General features: G+C 48.8%; 5 protein-coding genes across 5 annotated transcripts; 3 read left to right on the top strand and 2 right to left on the bottom strand.

Annotated features, from left to right (window-relative positions):
* The first annotated feature begins 3282 nt into the window (after positions 1 to 3282).
* Positions 3283 to 5053, top strand: EDB91DRAFT_1166682 (uncharacterized protein). The gene is made up of 9 exons (XM_041320014.1): positions 3283 to 3875; positions 3933 to 4065; positions 4113 to 4167; positions 4217 to 4291; positions 4346 to 4357; positions 4407 to 4547; positions 4605 to 4757; positions 4815 to 4857; positions 4912 to 5053. The coding sequence occupies exons 1-9, from the start codon at positions 3622 to 3624 to the stop codon at positions 4919 to 4921; spliced, it is 876 nt and encodes a 291-aa protein (XP_041171186.1). The 5' UTR covers positions 3283 to 3621; the 3' UTR covers positions 4922 to 5053.
* A 2107-nt stretch (positions 5054 to 7160) lies between these two features.
* Positions 7161 to 7716, top strand: EDB91DRAFT_1061786 (methionine sulfoxide reductase; the record flags this gene model as incomplete). Its single annotated transcript, XM_041314477.1, has 4 exons — positions 7161 to 7217; positions 7274 to 7433; positions 7484 to 7609; positions 7664 to 7716. 4 exons carry the CDS (start codon positions 7161 to 7163, stop codon positions 7714 to 7716), a joined length of 396 nt encoding a protein of 131 aa, XP_041171187.1.
* A 703-nt stretch (positions 7717 to 8419) lies between these two features.
* EDB91DRAFT_1166689 (tropomyosin) lies at positions 8420 to 9662 on the bottom strand. The gene is made up of 5 exons (XM_041320015.1): positions 9640 to 9662; positions 9317 to 9578; positions 8958 to 9262; positions 8820 to 8910; positions 8420 to 8768 (listed from the first exon to the last, which is right to left on the bottom strand). The coding sequence occupies exons 2-5, from the start codon at positions 9332 to 9334 to the stop codon at positions 8697 to 8699; spliced, it is 486 nt and encodes a 161-aa protein (XP_041171188.1). The 5' UTR covers positions 9335 to 9578; positions 9640 to 9662; the 3' UTR covers positions 8420 to 8696.
* On the top strand, positions 9580 to 11803 carry EDB91DRAFT_1166693 (uncharacterized protein). The gene is made up of 11 exons (XM_041320016.1): positions 9580 to 9666; positions 9723 to 9750; positions 9810 to 9904; positions 9970 to 10127; positions 10289 to 10454; positions 10520 to 10691; positions 10756 to 11083; positions 11134 to 11223; positions 11277 to 11360; positions 11414 to 11545; positions 11602 to 11803. The coding sequence occupies exons 1-11, from the start codon at positions 9642 to 9644 to the stop codon at positions 11680 to 11682; spliced, it is 1359 nt and encodes a 452-aa protein (XP_041171189.1). The 5' UTR covers positions 9580 to 9641; the 3' UTR covers positions 11683 to 11803.
* Positions 11804 to 14080, bottom strand: EDB91DRAFT_1166700 (P-loop containing nucleoside triphosphate hydrolase protein). Its single transcript, XM_041320017.1, has 11 exons — positions 13971 to 14080; positions 13855 to 13909; positions 13680 to 13766; positions 13576 to 13626; positions 12883 to 13527; positions 12796 to 12830; positions 12599 to 12745; positions 12436 to 12551; positions 12229 to 12374; positions 12107 to 12177; positions 11804 to 12054 (listed from the first exon to the last, which is right to left on the bottom strand). Exons 1-11 carry the CDS (start codon positions 14028 to 14030, stop codon positions 11881 to 11883), a joined length of 1587 nt encoding a protein of 528 aa, XP_041171190.1. The 5' UTR covers positions 14031 to 14080; the 3' UTR covers positions 11804 to 11880.
* Positions 14081 to 14101: the final 21 nt, after the last annotated feature.

Genomic DNA, 14101 nt, shown 5'->3' on the forward strand with positions numbered 1-14101 from the left:
GCTTCAAAAGATATTGCTTCACTATGGAAGCGGGGCCCTGTGAAGACAATGGAGCACTGCAAGAACAAATGGGCATCGGTATGTCACATCCATCTGAGTCTCACACCGCTCAGCCACCATCACTAACATATTATAGTTGAAACAGATATACAGCGCCATCGATAAATATCGCCGGTCTCGATCAGGATGTCACTGGGACAATGAGAATGGTGCCAATATTCAGGGGGAAGCCGCAGAAAGCATGTGGGACGAGTATATCAACGCCAGTAACAGCAATAAGGTATGTATTGAACTACACTTTGGTCTCCGGTCTGGTGCTCACCTTCTGCTTAAGACCATGAAGTCATTCAAAAATAGCAGATGGAGACATTATGCTGCCATGCAAGACCTTCTACCAGGCGGTAGTGGTGCACAAGGGACGGCCGCCTATAACCCAGCTTCATTAGCCGCACAGGTACCAGTGGCTGCCGAGATGAGCATGGCTGCCCCCCCAGGCACGTATGGTGATGTCGGCAACATGGCTGGCAATAGCACAGGGGGTGTCAATGACTTTAGATGGGATGAGAACGTGTCTGCCCTTCCACCTGTAGCTGGAAGTTCATTCATCATCCCCCCTGCCCCCACTTCTTCCTCTAGCACAGGAAAACGTTCTCATTCCGACATGATTCTCTCGCATTCGGCACCCCCTTCCACCATCGAAACTTCGGTGGCATCATCTTCAAAAAAGCCGTGGCGGTCAGCGGCACCCAGCAGCATCTCACGTGGCGCTTCTAGTTCGCATGCAGGCACAAGCAAGAAGGCTGCCAAGGAGGCTGCCAGCACCGCTGCGTTCATGAACCTCCAGGGCTCCATAAACCGTCTCACAGACAGTCTCACAACGACGCTGACCACCACTACTGATGAGACTCGGGTGTCGGACGAAAGAACGAGGGCCCTCGTCATGATGCAAAATGAACCGGGTTTATCAGAAGATGACGCACTTGTCCTCATGAACCTATTCATGAGGAGCCCGACAATATGTAGTTCTTACTTGGTCATCCAGCCTGAGAGGCGTCTGGGGTTCTTGCAATCTATGATCCGGCAGGCAAACAGGCAGGATTTGGGGCTGTTGTAATGTTGCCATCATCACGAATCATCTTCGCATCACTTGTTTTTGTGTTGCTCATTTGTATCGCTTATCTTCTCACGTCCATAGCTTCCATTGATTGTTATGTACTAGTAGAAGTTTGCTACGAATCTATGCATCATTCTCATCATCGTTCCCATAGTACTCATCTAAGTCTTCCTCGTCCTCCAAGTCTTTGTCAATATCTAAGAAGTGATATACATCTAACAAGTCTCGCTCGCGTAAAATACTCTGATAGTCGTCCCACATCTGCGTCGCCAAGCGATCTCGAAATACACTTGCGCTTATGTCGTCATTGTCGCTGTCATTCGGAGCGTGATCATCGACGTTGTGAAGTTGTCCGAGTCCTTGATGGGCAGGGTTGTCATTGAAGACAGCTCTCTGTGGCAGAGGCGCTTCATCTGGGTCATGAGCGCGGATGTAATTATGAATAGCGCAAAGCGCTGTGGGAATGCGGGCTTGAATATCGATTTTGTACTCAGGGGATATTAGAAGGATCCGAAAGCGTCGCTTCACGACACCGAAAATGTGTTCGACCACATTACGTGCAGATGCGTGACGAAGGTTGAATAATTCTTCCTTGTTTTCAGGTCTAAAAACAAAATGGTATTGAGTGAGCCGAACAAAGAAAAAATGAGCTAGAAGCTTACCTGACGCTGGCGCGACCCCACTCGGCCAGATGATAGCGAACACCACGGTAAGGAACTAATAGCTCCCGGCATGATGGGAACCCAAGGTCAGCAAGAAGATATTTCCCCTGGGGGATATTTAAGCCATCGTTGTGCGCTATCTCCCAAAGTCGTGCATCTGTAACAGACCCCTCCCACCCAGTCAAAGCAAACGTAAAATTGAGGTCGAAGTTGCATATGAAGAGACAGTTCTGAGAGACAAAGCCTTTTCGGTTATAGTAAAGGTGGCGGGTGGATGAGGGGGGAAATGCGTGAATGTGACTTCCATCGATTGCTCCGATAGCATCGCGGAAGTATGGCCAACGTTTCGGGTTGTCGCGAATTGTGCGTGAGATGGGTGCGTTTTCAGCAGGAAGGTGTACATGCGTAGCGTAGAAAGGGTTGGATGCAAAAATGTCTAGCATTTTGCGGAAATACCTACAAAAGAGTTGAGTTAGTAGTATCAGGTGTGAAATATACTAGTAGATCATACAACGTACCGAGAAATTGTAGCGTTTGATCGCTGAAATCGTTCCGCGACGTGTCTGACAGTCAATCCTGTCACACACGTGTATAGAAAAATGGCCAGTTGCTCCTCTAGCGAGACGTATCGTGAATCCGTATGGCCAAGGCCTCGAAGGTCATTGATCAAACTCTCAAAGACGTGGGCATTTACGCCAAGTTCGCAGCGAATGCGCTCTGGGTGGCCAACAATCAGCTCTATCACCCACTCTTCCCCTGTCAGCGCAGAGGTGTGATAGGGCTCAGGCTCGTCCGGGATTTGTTGCAGGAAGACTTGTGTTATGGCGGCGAGCAGTATATTGACGAGAAGAGCGATGTAACGAAGCATGCGTTCGCGGACTGCGGCTCGCGCCTGGCAACTCTGATCTGCTTGTCGAGCTCCTGGCAGCAGCTGAGCAGTAATGAGAGGTCCCTGTGGAATAAGACTGTTAGCAAGTATTGGGTCAGCAAACAGCGGCTGATTCAACAGCGGCTGCATAGTGAGTACTGGATCCATGTTATACTGTGATAACATATCAATAACGATCAATCTTACCGATTGGTTTCTGACTCCGCTTACATCTCAGACACTTCCAATACTTTGGGTTGGCAAATTTCGTTCAAATTTCGGTTGCTGAACGGGCTCTAATTATGTGCATATATGTAAGTAATAGCAGAATGTTGCATGGAGCCCGTTAGATGCGCGGCCTAACTTAACGGCATCATTACCTAAGATCTAAAGCCTGAGGTGTGGTGCCAGCCTATCTATGTTTGGATTCGTCTTGAGAGACACTTCAGAGCGAACTTTTGGGATAGTTCAAGGACACTGTCGCCTAAGTACCCGCTTATGTAGGCCGTCTCTCAGATCTCAGATCAGTGTCCACACAATTGCAAACCCAGAGCATGGGTAAATGACATTCGGACCCCGGCACTTCGCGGACTTCAGAAGTAATATGCTAATTACATAATAGTAAAATACCTCCTACAGCGACCCCATGACAAGTTATCACCGCTCAAGCACTCGACAATTCATATTTACTAGGGCATCTGCGAAGTACCCTGATAAGCAGCTTTTATCCGAATGACAGAAAATTATATTGCACTTTTTCCCTCGCTGATTACATGATAGACAAGGTTCAAGCGCCAAGTAGGCATTTTATCCACCAGCCGCTATCAGTGGTCATGTCCCCATAAATCTTCCTGCGCGACATTCTTAAATCAGGTTTTTGTCCTTCGCTTGTCCTCTTTGACCGGTCTCATAAGCAACTACGGCGGTTGTCGCGAAACTTTACCACACCAACTCCCGATCATTTTCAGTGTCAACACATGGATCCCCCAAGGTCTAACACGACAGTTCGAGTAGCCACGGATCTAGGTCCTGCGAGTCAATTTGCAAACTCGCCCATGACTGTTATCGAGCTGAAGGGCCGGACACCTCAAGAAAAGGGCGAGCATTATCTACAATTATCACTGGCAGCCTTGAAAGAGCTCGCCGGCTTGTTGGAAGAACCGCGCCTCTCAGCAACTGACAAAGCTACCTACCATGAAGCCTACATGTCTAATAGAGATCGATATGATGAGTGGGTTTTGTTTCCACCAGCCAGATGACCTGGTTCATTCCTTATCTATCTCCACAGCCTGGTAGGACTCAGAGACCAAATCTTGGCACAGAGGAAATCTTTTCGCAAGTTCATTGTAAACCTTTTCGTTCGCGAGTCGGATGCCAAGCGTTTTCATAAATTCACATATCGGAATTATGCGGCTATCAAAGTAAGTCGACTAGTCCCACAACGGGCATCTTTTGAATAGCGACACAGAGAACTTCGGAAGACCTGACCAGACGATTGCTGCCGGGTACGGAAGATATCTTTGGTATGTCAGAAGTAAAGAGCGATTTCCCCTTGCCGACTCTGTTGGTTAGCTTCAGGAAGCCCAGGAGGGTCCGCACAAGGCGATGTTTCTTTTTCTGAGGAGAGTCCGCGTGATGTGGTAGGAGGTATGTAGCATCCCCGCAGTCTATCGCAGAGCACTAAGCATCCATTTGATCAAGGCAATATTTTGGGTTGGTGCGATGCTTCTTTTCCCGCGTCCATAATTTACAAGTGAATCAGTTAGAGATCTTCCTCCGAACGAAACTATCCGAGGCATTAATATGGATGTACAAACTGAACAAGAAGCCAACGACGTCCTTGCGATGCTGAATCAAATCGCAATCTCCGGAGGAGAAGAAGACGAAGATGATACTCAAACCAGTGTGTTCTTAAAATTATCATCCATGATATCACTTAACAGGCTCCTTGATATCTCAGTCAGACCCTCGACCTCACAGAGCAGACCACCGTCTCCTAGCCCAAGCTTCACAATCAATGTTTACAATGATTATTCCAGCCATTATAACCACAGCGTGGTGTCTCTTGATTCAGAAATGAACGGAATAACCATTAACAGTGGGGTGAATGGAGGTTCGTCACGTTCACTGCCGCCTTATGTCACCGTGCGGTGTTTAATAATGATGGTAGGCGTCGGTTCTCATCTGAATTCTGCTGATACCAATCAGCACATGTAAGCCACCGTCCTACATCTGAGAGAGCCTCTCTTTACGTTGACAATTTGAAGCTTTCCCTAGCTTTCGTCGACCTTAAGCGAGCGCTCTCATTGGTGGAGAGGACTACTGGCCTGAGTGTAGGATAGAGGTTACTGGCCTAGTCCAAACGGGGAGTGCAGTTTGGATCAAACTGGCGCGCTTAACTTTGTAGATGTAGTAGGCTTGTTTGTCTTGTGTAATCGAACTGCACTTTGCGTTTCCTGGTTTTCAAATTCCCAATGCATATGGCCAGAAAATGACGTTCATGGCTACGCAGTTACAGCCAGTCCTTTTTAAAGACAAGGATTTTAAGTTCAAGTGCTAGGTTTGCTGTATCTAGTTCCTATATAGTTAGGCTGATAGCAAGGGTGACACCGATACTACACTCTGCATCGTTGACCGATATCCTGATCCACGGAACGCTGCTCATTTCAGTGCTTCATCGATGGGCCAATCCAGGGACCAAGTTAGACAGCTCCCACTAACCAAGGTTCCAAATGGTGCCCTGACTCAGGGCACTTACGCGCTGCCACAATACTACCACCGTAATTACGTCTGTTCCAGCCAACTTACCCATTTTATATGTTACCTTGTCTTACTTATACAAGCGTCATTGGTCCTAATCTCACTGTAAAGCACAGCATTGTCAGGTGTGTATGCTTTAAGACCTTTGGGGGTCTTTAATACACGCAGTAAAATTCTGCCACTAATCATATCGCGGTTTGGATTTGTGGTGGCGCTTTGCCCCTAGCGGTCCACGTTCTGTGTGCCAGGCTGCTTGGTTCGATTTGCGGGTGTCCGCGCTTCCGATCTGCCGCATCGCGCTCTTCTTTAGTCTCCTTGTTCCCAACTTGTTCCAGTGGGAAAGCTTAACGCCTTTAGGAACCGAAGTGTTTTGTGCGCTGAGCAATGGTTGGACGGCACCCTTTATGGTCGTTCCTCAATGGTGTTCTATGTAGCACGTAGATTGCCGATTTCCTCGAGACTCGGCGTCTTTTGCGAGCGTCGATCCAACGTTCTTGTACAACCCGCACATTGCTTGTTATCGGGCGTAGCAGATGAGAACAGTGAAAAAATATTGGCCTCGCCGATACAGGAATAGACGAAGAACTCTCTTGTGCTGAGGCATCGCGAGGTGGCACGGAAACGTATTCTATCGCTCGCTCAATAGAATGTTAAGTGGAGCACTTTCTCCTGAGCAATTGACGGATTAAATGAATATTCTGACCAAATAGGAAATCATATCGTACCCATACCTATTGTGAATTCAACAAGACCGTAGCTCTCGTATTGAGAATAATGTGTCGTAATGAAAATATTCTGTTCACCCTCCAAGTAGGAGAGGTCTTCGACCTGCATGTAAAAGGCCAACAAGAAAGTTCAGACACACTTCGACAACACATTGTGTGGGGCAGTCTGTAACATACAAGACCATGGTATCAGTCACATAGCACGCCGATCATAGAGATGACAGCTAACTAGTGTTGTTCAGTAAGACAGCAGTCTTGATGACCTCTGCGGTCAGCGGTGAGCGTCAAACATATATGTGTCGGATCCCACTGGCAGCTCTCTCGGTTGTGCATAAGCTAATTGAAGTTGGCATCCAAGTAAGCCATCCAAATGTAAATGCCTGCATTGGGCCGCCCGTATGGCAACCTTGTGAAGTGGTTAGAGAAGCAATGTCGAGCCTTGTCTACCGCACATGGATAAGAAAGGGAGTATTTCGCGGCACTGGCCTGCTGTCCTCGGATAAGCGTCTGGTGCCAGAGATGTCAATGTCAAGTGAACGATGAGACAAGAATCACAATTTTCGAGGGCAAAGAGGACAGTGGGAACGAAATGGACGAATGAAAGAGCATCCTCCGTCCATAGTGGCGGCCCCTACTTGCTAGGCATGGGATGTGCGCATCTGTTACTGCACGCGCGGGCTTGAGTCGAGTGTCTTGTGTTTCAATGCCGTCCGTACTCGAACCGTAATAATGAAGGCCCATTGTCAATCATGATAGTACTATCAAAGTCGGACCTTGAAGCTTTGAAGCTTCTGAAGTTTGAAGACAGTCGATGCTTTTGTCAAAGCTGATTGGCGCGGCCATTTTCGGCTGGTCACCTGACGTCATCGTACGCGTCTTGCTCAGCAATATTGTCAGCAGCTAGCGCCAGCAACCATATGATCGCAAGCCCTCGTCTACTGGGGTATAACAGGTCTGTTGCGTCTTTCACCAGGATCAGAAGAGCCTCACTTTTGACTTTCAAATCTCACTTCCATCGATCCTCCTTTGTCATGGGAGCTAATTCCAAGTCTGAAGGCGAATGGCGTGCCATCTTGTCTCCAGAGCAGGTGTGTTGGCCGATCAACCACATCGGGCGTATGTTCACTCTTTATTTTGGAGATAGTTTAGAATCCTTCGTCAGAAGGGAACAGAAGCGCCCAACACAGGGAGCTATAACCACCATGACGCCCCGGGCGTGTATGGCTGTGCTGGCTGCGGAACACCACTATACAAGAGCACCACGAAGTTCAACAGTGGCTGCGGATGGCCCGCTTTCTTTGATGGTAAATTGTCATTCTGGGAAATAGAACTTGTTTCTCATGGTTAACCGTAGCGATCCCTGGTGCTGTCAGTCGGCATGAAGATCGGTCGATGTTTATGACGAGGACAGAGATTACCTGTACCGCATGCGGTGGTCACCTTGGGCATGTGTTCAAGGGAGAAGGATTCGACACGCCAAGTGCGTTCCTTTCTATCTTGTGTATTTTTGATCTGGGCCTCACAACCTCTACAGTCGACGAACGACACTGCGTAAACTCCGTCTCGCTGAAATTTAAGGAGGAGTAAAGGCTTGTTTTCTATGAATATTCTTATTAAACCGTACAATTAGCTGGTGACACACACTCATGTATGAAATTGGACTCCTTCGATATCTCGCCCAGCGAGGAGGACATTGATATAGGTCGAGGTTCTTTGAGGAAGGCCGAGTCTAGCTCAATGATGCCTGGGCCGTCGCCAGGTCAATGCGTCTTGAGTTGGTCTTAGGTATGTATGGATAATCCCAGAAGCTCCTCGGTCAGATCGTCCACTCAGTCCCACATACTTAAGACCTAGAGATGACGAGAAAATCTTGGAGAACTGAGAGGCACTGCCGCAAATGGATGACTGGGAGCCTAGGGGGAAATAGATATAGAACAAGTGGGCTATATTTGCTCCCCTGAGTGCAAGGCCATATATCCATTCCGAACTTGAGCAGGGAAATGGAAATGGAATATAGGATGAGATCCACAAGGGTCAGACTATAAATGACATGATCTTGTGCGAATCGAGACGACGGCATACATAATGTTGGATGGGAGCTGGTGCAGCGAGCGAGACACCAGCTCCACCTGTGTTGAGACAATTGGCGTGGGCATGAAGACAAATCTGGAGAAGGGAGGTCGTCTTTTTATCAGGAGGCCGACATTACTAAAGGGCGGCTATCGCTCCCTACGGTTGATAGAAGAAGCTCGAGTGATCGCGACTAGTCACGTGTTTACGAAATCAATGTCTCACAACTTATGTAATCATGACTTTGAACCCCCTAACGTGCTAGTGGAGTCAAAACAAGGAACTCACTGAGAAGAGAGTACTAGATCGCGCAATCGGCCACAAGATCTGAGGCAAGAATCCATTCAGTTAAATAATCAAACACTATTCCTGATAGAAGAATTATGAGAATATCGTGTAGAGGGTCATGACCACCATGAGTGGGCTGTGGTGTGAGATAGTCAAGATCGAAGCTCTATATGGAGAGCGCAAAAGAGGAGAAAGCACGAAGAGGATGATTACATCGACTCCATGTTAGCAACCATGTTGTCCAGTTCTGCCTGGGACGATTTGTATTTCTGTTGCATTTCCTGTACAAGGGGGTTAGGTGGCATATCTAGCAGCAAAGTACATCGACCTACCTCGAACTTCTTCTCCCATTGGTCGCGCTCTTGCTCAACGCGTTGGACTTGACGTTCGAAGTGTTCTGCCTTGACGTCCACTTGCCGCAGCCTGAAAAGATGATCAGTAATTGATAACAGATGATAGCCACGACATACTTCTCCATCGTTTCTTTCACGTTCTTCTCAGCAGCGTCCAGTTCCTCCTCCAGTAGTGCAATCTTTCTTGTAAGGTTCTCGTTCGTGCTCTTCAATGATTCACCCTCCTCCTGTGAGGCCTTGGCTTCGGCAAGTTTCGCGTCCACCTTGTCAAGCTCTGCCTCAAGAACCGAGATCTTGTGAGTCATTGAAGTAATCTCCTGATCCTTTTCAAGGATAATCTGATCGTATTTCTTGTTCTTGGCTTCTGCATCTTCAGCACGAGTGACCGCATTGTCTGCCTCGAAGCGCAGCTGGTTCATTTTCTACAAGTAAACGTTCAGCAAGAGATCGGACGTGCGCAAAGGATCGTTTCAGACCTCCTTGATCTTCTCCATTGTGTTTGATGGGCGTGCAGATGGTATATACGATGGTGGTGGTGGTGGTGGTGGTGGAGAACGAGGAGACAAGCTGACTTGAACAGGCACTTTGCTGGGCACTGCCAGTAGCCAACAGAGTCAGCTTAAATGGGAATATATCGTGGGAAAGCTGAAATGGAGCATGAAGTACTTGCCTTTTCCGATCATGATAGGTCAAATCTGGGTTCCTTGAGACGAAGCTGGCTTGCTGGCGTCTCTGTTCCTTTAAGAAATACAATCAGTGCTCAACGTACTCGGCGACGAGCACGAACTGTGAATCATACCGATGAGCGCACCGGTCGCGCAAGAGGGCAAGTGGCAGATGATGCTTTTGATCCCGAGCCTTTACTGATCTCTTATATCGCAGAGCTTCCGATCCTCGAGGCCGTGATCAAGTAAGTCTGGTTCGCGCCCTTATTGCTACTCGTGTATCAAGAACCCTTGCCCACCGCAGCATACGGAACCGGCTTACTGCCCTGAAGAGGGACCGTGCCGAGTTTATCAAGCCGTCAGATGTGAATGCCCTTTACCAGGCCGTCATTAAACAAGGTGCCCATAAATCTTCTTTCTTTACAGGCACTATTTATCTCATTTCGGTTATCCCTCCCCGATAGTCACAAAACTCAACGATGTCCGAGACGACAATACGACCTACAATAATCGAGTGGATACGACACTGGCTGATGTATTCAGTCTCCTCTCGTTGTGTTATCTTACATTGGGTCGAACGAAAGAGTGTCCCGCTGTGTACTCACAGTTGGCCTCTATGAGAGTCAGTACACCGTCTCTTCATCATTTCATTGCGGACGATATGCTCTACCCGCCGTGGAGACCCAGCCGGCTATGGTCCACCACATCCCCTACCATCCTCATATTTTCAGACATTCATCTGCTGTATGAAGATTCATACTGATTCTTATTTTCCATGTACAGCAAATCCTCAGTCATATGGAAGAATCGGGAGTCTACAATGAATCGGACCCGGCCCCTTTCCACCGGAGACTGAACGAGCTCCGCTCCATAGTACAACAGGATGCTGAGAGCAGTAGGCACCCCGAAGCTATGGTGAAGCTCCTGGAGCGCCAGTTCAATGAATGTGGTACGTCTTCTTCATATCCGAATATCCTTTTTAAAGTCGCTTAATGCATTGCTGCGGTTCTAAAGATGTTATCGTGCGATCACTCCAAGATTCTTTGTCTGTGCTCTCGGTAGAGCTGGTTCCCATTCACGAACGCCTCGTCTCAATTCGCAGACAACTCGTCGCGCTAGCTGCCAAAGAAGGCTCACATAAGTCCGAAATAAAAGCTCTGGCCGAGGAACTGCGTAAGATCGATTCGTGAGTGCTTCTAATATATGCGCCATCGACTGAACTACATCGTCCATCTTTATCACCTCCGCAGTAAACGCGTCGACGGGAAATTCCTTGGACCAGGAGGAACCATGCCTGCTTCTCAAGCGCTTTGCACATCCCTCCTGGAGGAATGCTTTGACATCTTGCAGCAAATAAAAGCGCAAGAGGAGTCAAAGAACGTGGCGTCTTCCCTTAAGCCCATTCACGACCGCCTGGACGAGCTGCGCGCGGAACTTGAGAATCTCGTCCTCACGCACAGATGGAGTCTCCGCGAGACAGATCTCTACAACTATTCGATGAGCTTGCATGAGATCGATAAGATGCGCGTTGATGGCAAATTTGTCGATACGGAGGGTAATCGGCCGCCGGGACAGTATGTGAGTCGTGCCCATATACCACACATCAACAGCTATTTACACATCCACAGGTTCTACTGTACTTGCTGAGACGGTGTTACGGTCTCATCTACCGTCTGCTATCATCGAGTCAGCCGGTATCCGAAGAACTCATCCCCATCGTGTGTCTTTCTCCCATCTGTTCTCGATCTCGGTCCTCTTACATCGTATGCAGGCCAATAAACTCTCCACAGTGAAGAAGTGTCTCAATGAAGTATACAAATTTGGCGGTCCGTTTACGGCTCGCGACCTTTATCCTGTGGGTCGCCGGTCCCCTTGATTCATTTGGTATCCGGAGCTTATCTTTCACAGTATCAACTTGCACTGCACCAGATCGACTCCATGCGGAAGGACGGTAGATTCGTGGGCGTAGGTGGAAATATTCCCGAAGGACAGGCCATCGTCATGGCCCACTTGAACGAGTGTCATGAACTACTAGAGATGGTACGTATCTGTTCATGCTTCCTAGGATATTAATACCCACAATCCACGTAATGTAGCTCAAGGAGTCCATGGACGACGAAAACGAGGATGACCAGGACTACGACGACGACGATAGTGAGACAAGAGTCGCAGATTGACGTGGACTTGATGATGTTGCGAACTCAGGCTTCTTTGAATGATGTACCCCACTTACCAGCTCAGTATTTCACTATGCTTTGACTTACATACAGTACCACAATCAATCGCGCTGCGAAAATAATAATGGTATTCGCGATGGAATTTTAATGGGTGTCCATTACAGCAAGCACCGGGGTAGATGCACAGGAATATCTAGTCTACGAGGTAAATGACGAGACGTGGTCCTCGACGACCTTCTTGATTTTAGCCTCCATCTCGGGGGTGACGTTGCCGGTCGCGATTTCCTCCAAGAGGGCGCTTTGGGTGGCAGTCAGATGCGAACGGAATTCAGCTTCCCATGCAGTGATTTTGTCGACGGGGATGGAGTCGAGCTACGTGGAGATTAGTCACCGACATTTGAAGGTGAATAGATGGAATACGCACGAGACCGTTGACACCAGCGTAGATAATAGGCACCTGGATCTCAGTAGGGAGGGGCTGGTATTGGCCTTGCTCTGTTGGGGGACGTTAGCTATATTTATATATCATCGGACACAGTTACTTACTGAGGAGCTCAGTCAAACGTGCACCACGGGAGAGGAGGAAACGTGTCGAGGCATCGAGATCTGAACCGAATTGGGCGAAGGCAGCGACTTCACGGTATTGAGCAAGGTACAGCTTGAGCGAACCAGCGAACTTCTTCATGATCTTGCTGTAGGCAGAGATAATCGGATTAAGGAACGTATACAAAAAATACAACGGGAGACACAAACGTCTGGGCAGCAGAACCGACACGAGACACGGAGAGACCGACGTTGATGGCTGGACGGACACCACGGAAGAAAAGCTCGGCCTCCAAGAAGATTTGGCCATCAGTGATAGAAATGACCTATACAAGGATTAATTAATGGGTTACACTGTCACAATATCACGTACGTTAGTAGGAATATAAGCGGAGACATCACCACCTTGGGTCTCGATGATGGGGAGAGCAGTGAGGGATCCACCACCGAACTTGTCACTCATCTTGGCGGCACGCTCAAGGAGACGGGAGTGGAGGTAGAAGACATCACCGGGGTAAGCCTCACGACCGGGGGACGACGGAGCAGGAGGGACATTTGACGGTAAGCGACGGCCTGCTTCGACAAGTCATCGTAGATGATGAGGGCTAACGGAATTCTCAGTACCGGGATTGTCCGAAGAAGCGAATAACAACATACCGTGTTTGCCGTTGTCACGGAACCACTCGCCCATGGCACATCCAGAGAAGGGTGCGAGGTACTGCAGGGGAGCAGCCTCCGAGGCGGTAGCGGCAACAATGATAGAGTACTTCATTGCGTCATTCTCCTCGAGAGTCTTGACGAGCTGAGCAACGGTCGAACGCTTCTGGCCAACAGCAACGTAGACACAGTAGAGCTTCTTGTCCTCGTCTTTGCCATCATTCCACCGCTTCTGGTTGAGGATGGTGTCGATTGCGACGGCGGTCTTGCCGGTCTGACGGTCACCAATGATAAGCTCACGCTGGCCACGACCAATGGGCACCATGGCGTCAATGGGCTTAAGACCAGTCATCATGGGCTGGTTGACGGAACGACGGGGCAAGATACCGGGGGCCTTAAGGGAAGCACGTCTCCGCTCAGCAGCCTCAATGGGACCCTTGCCATCAATTGGGTTACCGAGAGCGTCAACGACACGACCAAGGAGACCGGGGCCGACAGGAACATCGACAATCTGGCCAGTACGTTTGACGGTGTCGCCCTCCTTGATGAGACGATCGTTACCGAAAATGGAGACACCGACGTTGTCAGCTTCCAAGTTGAGACACATGCCGCGGACACCAGACGAGAATTCCACCATCTCCTCGGCTGCAAGGAAACGTCATTTGCATGGAATGAGTGATAGAGTTTCGCGACCTACCCTGGACATTTTGAGACCCCAAACACGTCCAATACCGTCACCGACGCCTGCAGACACGATGAGACCAAACAGGCTGAAAATGACCACGTTTACTACGCACTCAAGACACGGCCAGTCTCTTCGACGTTCCCACTAATAGCGGTACCGGCAATACGGGACTCCAATATCGAAGAAACCTCGGATGCGGCTACATATGACATAGCGATAATAAATTACGCCCGGAAGGTCCCCATATATGTCAGAGACAGCAGACAACGTCATAAAGGAGAACGCACCAGGCTTTGCGGTAGCATATGACCGAGAGGCGAGTGCAGCGACGTTCGCGTTGCTCTGAACATAAAAAAGTTGTATGAGCACCAAATTGTACAGGGAAAAGCTGGAAAAGAAGGACCTTTGAAGCAGCAGCAAAGGCAGCTCTGCGCGCCGAATTGTGGAGAGCGATTCTGTGCATTGTCGCGACAGTAAAGAGTGGGTTGAGAAGGAACGAGTAGAATCGGTGTTAAAGGAATTTCTCGGAACTGA

This window comes from Suillus paluster, assembly GCF_016628075.1.
Source record: "Suillus paluster strain FC165 chromosome Unknown EDB91scaffold_109, whole genome shotgun sequence".
NCBI classification, from domain to species: Eukaryota; Fungi; Basidiomycota; class Agaricomycetes; order Boletales; family Suillaceae; genus Suillus; species Suillus paluster.